Below are 8,816 nucleotides of genomic sequence, written 5' to 3'. Positions count from 1 at the left end.
TTACCGTCGGTACCGAAATTGCGTTGCAAGAATGCTGTTGACTGGCAGACACTGGCAAACATTTTACCAATCAATTCCCAGCACCGTCACCGCCCCGTCACCGTGTCTCGGCTTCCAAAATGGTGGTTGATTTTTCCCAAAATAAAAGGACCAAACCCACTATCTCGGCCTTCGTTGTAAACCCCCTTTTACCGGTTCCATTTTGAGGCCATCGGACCGTCGCTAGAAAGCTAATTCTGGAATGTCACTATGAGGATATTTATGGAAGCAGCGGGCGATTGAATCTTCGTGCGATTGGCCACCGGCTGGCTGTACCTTTGGACCACAGTGAAATCATTTTAAAACCCGTACAAGCCTCACAGTAGTAACGGACCCGAAGCCGATTTGAAGGAGCCCCTGTCAGCTGGGTTCGATAATTTAAAATTACACACTCAGCTTCACCGGCGGCCACCGTCGACAGCACGAGGCTTAAGTGGACCGCAGTGGTCCGTGATGGTCGAAGGGCCAGAAGGGCCTATCGCTTCATCCATCTACACGACAGATCGAATTTATCTCGCCAGGCCATCGCCCGGTGAATCTCATTTCCATATTTACCTATCGGCAGGTCGTTCCGGTCGCGGCACTCTCGGAGTGAGTTCCCTCAAGGATTAGGGCGCAGGTAACCGTACCGTACCGGGCGCGGTGCAGAAACTGTGAACCGTGTGCAGGCGAATGCAACCTTCGTGACAATTTTTCACGACTCTTTGCACGTTTCTAACCAACCCGAACCGGAAAGCCCGAACCATTGAAGGTTTTTCCAGGTGGTCCAGGTTTTCCGAGCGAGCCTCGCGGATATCGGTGTTCAGCATAAAGGGTCAACGTCGAGTTCAGGGGCGCCTCAAAAATGAGATCGCAGCCCAAGATTGGACGTAGGCAAAAGTATTGCAAAAAAGACCGCTCTTTTTCCTTTTCCTTTGTTGCCACTTCCCGGTCCCGGAATGATTTGAATAAATTTTGCGCCTCACCGCCCAACCGGAAGCCCCACCAGCCACCGCCGGGCAATGGCCGCGCATTTATTTCAATCGCGAGACGAACCGGACCTTCTACGTGGGCTGCGGTGTAGGTGAGATCTATCAAGCGACTCTCAAGGTCGGAAACACCATGTAATGGCCGGCATTCAGGCGGCAAACCGGGCCCTCGGCCCAAGGCTTGAGTTCGCATTTGGATGCATAAATTTCGCCCGCAACCACGGCACCCCGGCATGAATGTTGAAGGTGATTTTTCTTTACTTTAAACATCCTCTATCTCGGGTTGGAACGGCGGAGACTAAGTAGGGATGATTTGCTCTGATCTTCTGACGCCGACGTCATTTTGTGAGGAGTACCATTTGAAAGTGGGCACTCGTCAATTCATTAGCTTCATCCAGTCGGTAGTACCGTAGTAAAGAAGACGGTTAGATGGCATCTCTCTTTCAGCGCAGCTAATTTCTGAGCTTCTTTTAAACCGTCTTTTGAATCTGCAATACGACGTACAGAGTGGGCTATTTCTAAAACTGGATTTGCGGTTTTGGCACAGTTTTCGGAAGCCAGTATGTTTTGGAACATACTGAAGTTTGAATCTTCCGGACGTGATATCCTTCCCCCATGCAAGTACTGGTTTGAAGATCAATTGTGATCTTTGCGATTTTCGTGTCCATTAATCTGGTTCCATTAATCTTACTCACACTCGTCCAGATCCAGACACGTCCAGACTCATACTTAACCAAGTCCAGATTTTCTGGTGCGACCGTCCGTCGAATAGACATTGTCTTATCCTAAAGTGGATATTTTTGCTCGCAATTATTGTCACACGTTAATCTAAGTTTAGCAACATTTCATTCGATATAACTAATTTTTCTTTGGCTTTCTTTTCCTCTAGCGATGGACTGTCACACTCGGCCAAGCGGATGCACGACAGCAAGCGACTGGACGTGCTGCGCAACATCACCGAGCTGATGAGCCGCACGTTTCCGTCACAGTTTGTGTTTCCGGTGCTCGGCCACGAGGATGGTAGTGCGAACTTCGAACAGCTCGGCGACCTCTGGCGCCACTGGTTGCCACTCGAGGCACTGCAAACGTTCGAGAAAGGTAGGTAGCGGTGCTCGCAGTGCCTCCCCTTCCGACTCTCAAATGGGATCTGGGGTCCGTTCATCTCCCGCAGGTGGTTACTACACAATCGAGCAGACCAAGAGTCGGCTGAGGATCATAGCTTTAAACACCAACTACATGCGGCACGACCCGAAGTACTCGCAGTCGCACTCGTCGGCGGTAAAGCAGCGGCCTGACGGTTCCTACCACTATCCGGCCGGTGGCCACTACAGTGACCACCACGGCATCGGCAAGCACTACCACGGCCGCGACGGCAGCGCCTCCTCCGGCTACCTGTACAGCGACCGGCGGAGCGGCTACGGCAGCAGTAGCAACGTGGCCGACGGTGGCCTCGTCGGCCACGCCAGTGCATTATCGGGATCAAGCAGCCACGAGTCGGAGAAGCAGTGGGAATGGCTGGAGGAGGTTCTAGCGAAATCGAGTAGAAATAAGGAAACTGTAAGTGTAGCCCTGTTTTTTGTTTCAAAATACCGAAATGGAGTGCCGGAGCGTTTGATTCTAAAGCTCAAAAGTTGCCTACAAAAATGTGTCAACGGTCCCCCCCAGAAGGCAGAAGCATCATTTTTATGGATTGTGGAGTTTTTTTGAACACGTCAGCTACGAAAGCGCATCCAGAAGTGCGTGACATTGGGCGCCCACATCGCCAGCATCGGGACGATTCTGCGCTGACCCTTTTTGGCGTGGGCTTTTCGTCGAAAGAAAAACAAATACCGGCGGCGCAACAAAAAACGAGGTCCTGCCTGCCAAACACACAGATACCGTGAGCGCGAGCGTGCGTCAAAAGACCAACAAAAAGCATCGAAACGGTTTTTTTGGCAAAAGCATAAAACGAACACCATCTCCCCCAAAGCCCCAGAAAAAAAACCGAAAACAGAGAGCAGATAAAACATTGTGTAATACGAACGACTGAAAACAATTTGCTGTTTGTTGTTTGGCGCGACCCTGCGCGACGGGGTCACGGAGTGGCAACCAACACGAAACTACACCGAAACCCAACTGCAACGCCGGGAAAGTTGTGCACTCTTGAAAACTGTTGCCCAAACCGTGCCGCAAACCAACACACAAAAAAAAAAGGAATGGCGAAAAGAAAACTTCAAAACGATCCTTTAATGAAACTACGGCCAAAGCCATCCAATAACGTGACGGCGGAACTGCGAAGTTCATCGCCAAAGGGGCCAAGTCCCGGACCGGAGCCGGGGGCCCGGCCGGGAAAAGGACAGGGCGCTGCAAGCCGGCGCCTGCAACACGGTGATCCGATTTTCGCTCCCCACACTGACACTCTGTCCGCGGGATGCTTTTCACACTTTTCTTTGAATCACCGGGGCGGTGGTTCGTTTACAGGATTGTTTTCTTCATCCTGTCTTCCCCTGGCACCTCATGCTCTGTGCTCCGTCTGTTTCATAACCCGCGGTGCCATCGGGGTCTGGATGCATCGAGGGTCGCGAAGGATTGAACGAAGCACGGGAAGCAAAAATTAAAATTAATTAAAAAACTCGCGTAACAAAGTTCGACCGAGGGTTTTGTGTAATCTCGACCGCTCGGTCGCTTGGTCGCTTGTCCGCTGAATCGAGGGAGCAGCATTGCGCGACCAGTAATCCATCCATTCCAGGGTGGCTCGTGTCGCACAGTCGTGCAACATTAAGAAATTTAACCGACAACAACCAAAACAACACCGGCCATCATTTTCTCCCATTTAAAGCGAATCATCCGATGGCGATTTAAAAAGGGCGGACCGTGGCAAGATGGTCTCCATCCCATGAAATGTCGGTCCCACGTAGAATGGCAAGTGGCACAGACGCAAGTAAAGAGCAAACAGCCGCTTCGTTTGCGCCCCCCCAAAATACACCCAAATTTTTGGCCGCCCAATCTCGGCCATTATCCACACGGTTGTTAATCTCTTGGTTAATGAAGTTTTGGGAATTTCGCTTCGACGCGCCGTTGTTTTTTTCTTCATCGTTGGTGTTTCGTAACCGGACCATTTTTTGGGGTTTAATTTAGGTGGTGGATTTTTTTTTTTGTTGCTCATCCGCCCGTTATGTTTGTCTGCCGCATACGGGACCCTGACGGCGGAGCCAGACGGGCGATTTTGAGCGAACGCCTCCGGCAACCGGTTCTTAATCTTGAGGACGAGCCCCTTCGAAACTTTCTTATCCAGCGCACACGCGGCGGGTTTAATGAGATTGTCTCAGGACGCGTCAGTACACGTGCCCGGGCCGTGGCAAGATGTTAAGGATACGGTGGCGGTCGGATGGATAAGTTTCCCCATTTTTTGTGGTACGCGAACATACTTTTAGCAGGCAGACGGCAGACGGGCCGTTTATCTGTTGGCCACCGGATCCCACCGGCAAAGCCCAAGTGGGGTTAAATAATCGGTTAATAAAAGACTGCTTGCCAGGTTTAAGTTTAATAGTTCGCAACTTAAGCCCGCAAGGTGTTAACGGGTCGTGGCCGCCGCATTAATTATGCTTCGCGCTCGGGCCGGCCAGCTTAGCTTCGAGTTGCGTAAGATGTCCTTCAATCCACGACCATAAACGATGATAAGCGCACGCGTCCTGGAACGGGTTTAATCCGCACGAAAACGGACCGCAGGTGCTGATTAAACATAAAGCGCTCACGTGGGAAAAGTTTGTCGCGGTTAATGTGTGCGTCGCTCGTTATGTCAAAATATTTGCCCGGCGGTCTCGCAATAGTGTTTGGGCCATAATTGGGCTTTGATCTTACGGGGCCCGTCCAGGAGCCGCACAGGGCTGGGCTGGACGCGAAACAAACACACCACACACCGGGCCCGGCAGCCGTTCGTTTTGGGGCGTGCTCAGCGAATTCGGGGCAGCTGTAATTCGGAGCGCTACGCAAACAGATTGTTACGTACCCGGATGTGTACGCACACAATGTACACAGTGTACGATAATTACTCGACACCTCGCGGCCCCGTGACCGCACGGTGAAACACCGTGACACCTGATCCACGCAATTTGCGAGGTGCTTCGGGTGAAATATTTCACACCTTTCGGACACTCCCGAGTAGCAGTTGCCTCCTCAATCGGTAAACATCGTTCGGGATCCGTTTTAAGCGCTTAAGGCTGCCGGAATTGGCCAGATTGAGGCTGCTGTTGGGTGGGTCCGATTATCCGGACCGACCATAAATCTCGCGCCCAATATTCATTAACTGTCCCGGGGCGCGGTCGAACATCGAACAGGCTCGAGGATGACGGATGACCGCCTCCGGTGTCTTATCGTTTGATTTCCCTTCGGGAAAATCGTTCGCGAAAAATATGCCACCCAGCAGGGCCTGGAGGGAAAAAAGGTCACGCGCCACGATCATTATTATCTGAGGCGAGCGAAACTTTTCACTTGAAATATTCGCCATTTGATTATCCATAATTAGCGTCACAGACGGGCAGGCTGTGCGATCCGAAAGCACTCGGCCCGGCGCCATTCCGGTGCCAGTGTACCGTCGGGAGGGGTGTCGGGGGTTCTGCTATTTATCAGTGTCCTGTTTAAACTTGCGCAACACGGATCGACGCTGGTGGGGCAGCAGCGACCGCCAGTATTTATGAGACAGCAAGCAAAACTTTGTCAACCTTCTGGGCTGGGACGGGCCCGCGCCCAGCCCGCCGGTGTCCCGGTCCCGGTAGATAAAGGACCGACCGGACGCCCGGACCATTTTTTAGGCCACCCCGATCTTGCGCTCCGAGCGAAAAGGCGAAAAGTTTCGCTGCTACGGGATTTAAACACTCGTTCGCCTGTTGTTCGTTCGCTCAGGTTCGCCGGATTCGGGGCCGGGGAAAACTGTTTTCCCGGGCCCACCCAGGAATTAACGCCAAGGGCCCGGGCCATCAAGTAGAGCTTAAGTCGAGTCAACGATTAGATTACCGCTCGCTGGCTGGCCGACTGGCTGACTAAATGACTATCGAAATTTGCTCCGACACCACCCATAGGTCGTTATCGATTCAAAATGAAAAGTTTTAGACGCGCTGGCTGGGCGGCCACGGCACGGAACAACATCAACCACCGTGGCATGGAGCGGGATGGGCGCGAACTTAAAATGATCAACATCCCGTGGCAGTGGAAGCTGTCCGGTGCAGCTGATAAAATTAAAACTAAATTAAAAATCGATTAACGCCACCGATTAATGGCACCGGGGACGCGTTTCTTTCTTTATTCCACGAAACCCACCGGCAAGCCATTTAAGAAAAGTTGCTCGTGGCGTAGCGCCTTTCGCGAACTCACGAGTCACGAGTTATGGTTTCGATTTGCCATGGCCCAGCCGGTGAGACTCTGTGGATGTCCGTTCGGCCCGAGTGTGGTGAGTTAATGAATTTCTGCAATCTGCTCCATCGATCAGGGGTCCTGGAGCTCGGCCGGGCATTATAAATCGAGTGGCTTAACGTACCCGGACCAGATCTAGAGTAATCTGCGAATGAGCTTTAAGTCTCCGCCAGCCAACGGCCGGCCGGAGAAGTAATGCCTCAATCGTGACTTTGTGCGACACAGTAATGGCAACATAATGTGCGGCCTTTCTATGAAACAGGCCACCAACCCCAGGGTGGAAAGAATCCCGGACGGGATCGGGCATATTTTCACAACTTTGTAGCGAGCCATCCAATAGCGTCTGGCGCAAACAGCCGGAACCGGATAAATCAATAATCTCGTGCGGCTTTAGTGCTGCTGCCGTTTGCCGCTTATCGTTCCGTATTGATTTCAGCTTCCGGTGGGACGGAAACGTGAGCCTTTTTTATGCCCACAGCCAGTGGGTGCAGCCCTTGCTGCGGCTCTGTGTTGCCTTCAAACGGATACGATGCCCGAGAAACACTGCTCCGGGCTCCGGAAATGGAACACAGAAAGATGTTCTTCGCCGGCCCCGGCCCGAAGAAGCCTACAGCAGACAGGCACATCAGCAGTTTCCGGCTCACCAGAAAAAAGGCTTCGGTTTCGAGGATGCTCCGGAGGCCCTTGGCAGGATGCAGCAGCAGCAACCCGGGCGGGAGAATCATCATCATAACCATCAACCGGCCAGTGGCCGGTGGTATGCAATTTGAGGCCGAGATTCAGGACATGATGTGAATGGCCAAGGAGCACCGGAGCACGCTAGGGCACCGGGCCCGCTTAATCCCCCATTTATTCTACTCGATTAGTGGAACGGCCGTCGTGTAGTAAATGTGCGATGCGCTGGTCGAACCGTAGACAGATTTCTGCCGGTAATCGAACCGGAAACTGATTTACGACCCGCCGAGGCTGGCCATCGTCTGATTGAATCCATTCCGAGATCTTTGGCGGACGAAAGGCCCCTTGATCCCCGTGCTGACGGACGGCAGGGCGAGGATAACTGGTCGTGCCCCTTATGACATTATCCATCAAGCTTCGAAAAGTAATCGTGTCTTAAAATTTAATCTCTGGCCCCGATTCGGACTCCCCGATTCTGTGGGACGTTTGCGACCCGATCAATCGAGTTGTAAGCGAGCTCCGTGACGTCGTATTGATGAGTTATGCTTCGGGGATTTTTTTGGCCCCGACTCGAGCCGGAGGCGGTTGAATAATTGAGTTCACATACCCACAACACACCGACACAACGGGTTCCGGCGACGAGAAAGCGACGACCGAATGCGCTCTCTCCAAAGAATTTACATCCTCGGCGTATTAACAATTCAGTGACCGCCAGTTGCCGTTCGGCAAACGAGATTCCGGTGTCCGCCCGGTGTCTGTCGCTTTTCTCGGCCCTCAGGAGACGGGGTTACAAAAATCAATAAACTTCAAATCTGGGCCCGACAAATGACACGACTCGTCCGGGTGCACGGGATGCTGTTTCGGCGAAGAAAGAACCGAGGCATCCCGAGGAAAGCGACGGCTTCCGGTCGGGCCAACATAAGGTGGGCGCATTAAATATTGCCACCGGATGACTCGGCCAGTTCCCGGGCCGGCCGGCGGCGATCTGTATAATTCATCATCGAACCGAAGCGAACCGAAGCGAATCCATTAGTCATTCCGCCATGTTATCGAAGGTCCTGCGAGTGAAACGGAGAGCTGCCGGGGTGAAGTTTTCCTCAAAGTCATCGAATTTATTGGAACCAATTTCGGGGCGGCTTGTTCGGAAGGATTTGTTGTTGCTCCAACCCACCTGGACCCGAGAGCTGTGGTTTTATAGCCATTTTATGACAATCAATATCTACGGCACCGGGTTTTGGTTCATTTATTTCACCACTTTTCGTGCCGGCTGGCCGGCCGGCCGGCGACTTCGGGTGGCCAGTTTACCTGATCCGATTCCAATCAATCTGTCGGCTCCGAGCGGCGGGTCAACCGAATTGCGGGTGCGGTCAACCGATAAGACCACTTTCGGCCAGGCTCTCTCGCCCAGCGTGTTTTAAGGGCCCTTCCGACGGAGGGATGTCTTACGTTTTATGGGTCATAATTGAATTTTAGATACGCTGCTGATCGATACCTCTCTCGTACCTCCCTCGTTTGGCAGGTATATATCGTAGGACACATACCACCAGGCTCGGACGAGCGCCACATTGGCCACATGATGCCGTTCGGGCACTCCAGCTTCACCGAGAAGAACAACGCGCGCTACTTGCGGCTCGTCAAGCGCTACTCGTCGATCATCCAGGGACAGTTCTTCGGCCATCTGCATTCAGACTCCTTCCGGGTAGTGTACAATGAAGTGGGTAAGTGTGCCGTTCCGAGACCGCGCTC

At 52.7% G+C, this 8,816-nt stretch overlaps 1 protein-coding gene across 1 annotated transcript in view; it reads left to right on the top strand.

Moving 5' to 3' along the window:
- The window catches only part of LOC131215792 (uncharacterized), a 33,137-nt gene that overhangs the window by 21,697 nt on the left and 2,624 nt on the right, over nucleotides 1-8,816 (top strand). Inside the window, exons 4-6 of the mRNA XM_058210188.1 lie at nucleotides 1,897-2,105; nucleotides 2,179-2,564; nucleotides 8,590-8,788. Of these exons, the coding sequence (XP_058066171.1) occupies nucleotides 1,897-2,105; nucleotides 2,179-2,564; nucleotides 8,590-8,788 (794 nt within the window). The remainder of the gene's footprint in view (nucleotides 1-1,896; nucleotides 2,106-2,178; nucleotides 2,565-8,589; nucleotides 8,789-8,816) is intronic.

Source organism: Anopheles bellator, chromosome 1 (assembly GCF_943735745.2).
Source record: "Anopheles bellator chromosome 1, idAnoBellAS_SP24_06.2, whole genome shotgun sequence".
NCBI lineage: Eukaryota > Metazoa > Arthropoda > Insecta > Diptera > Culicidae > Anopheles > Anopheles bellator.
The sequence above is the reverse complement of the archived record's forward strand: the minus strand, read 5'-3'. Positions and strand labels throughout refer to the sequence as shown.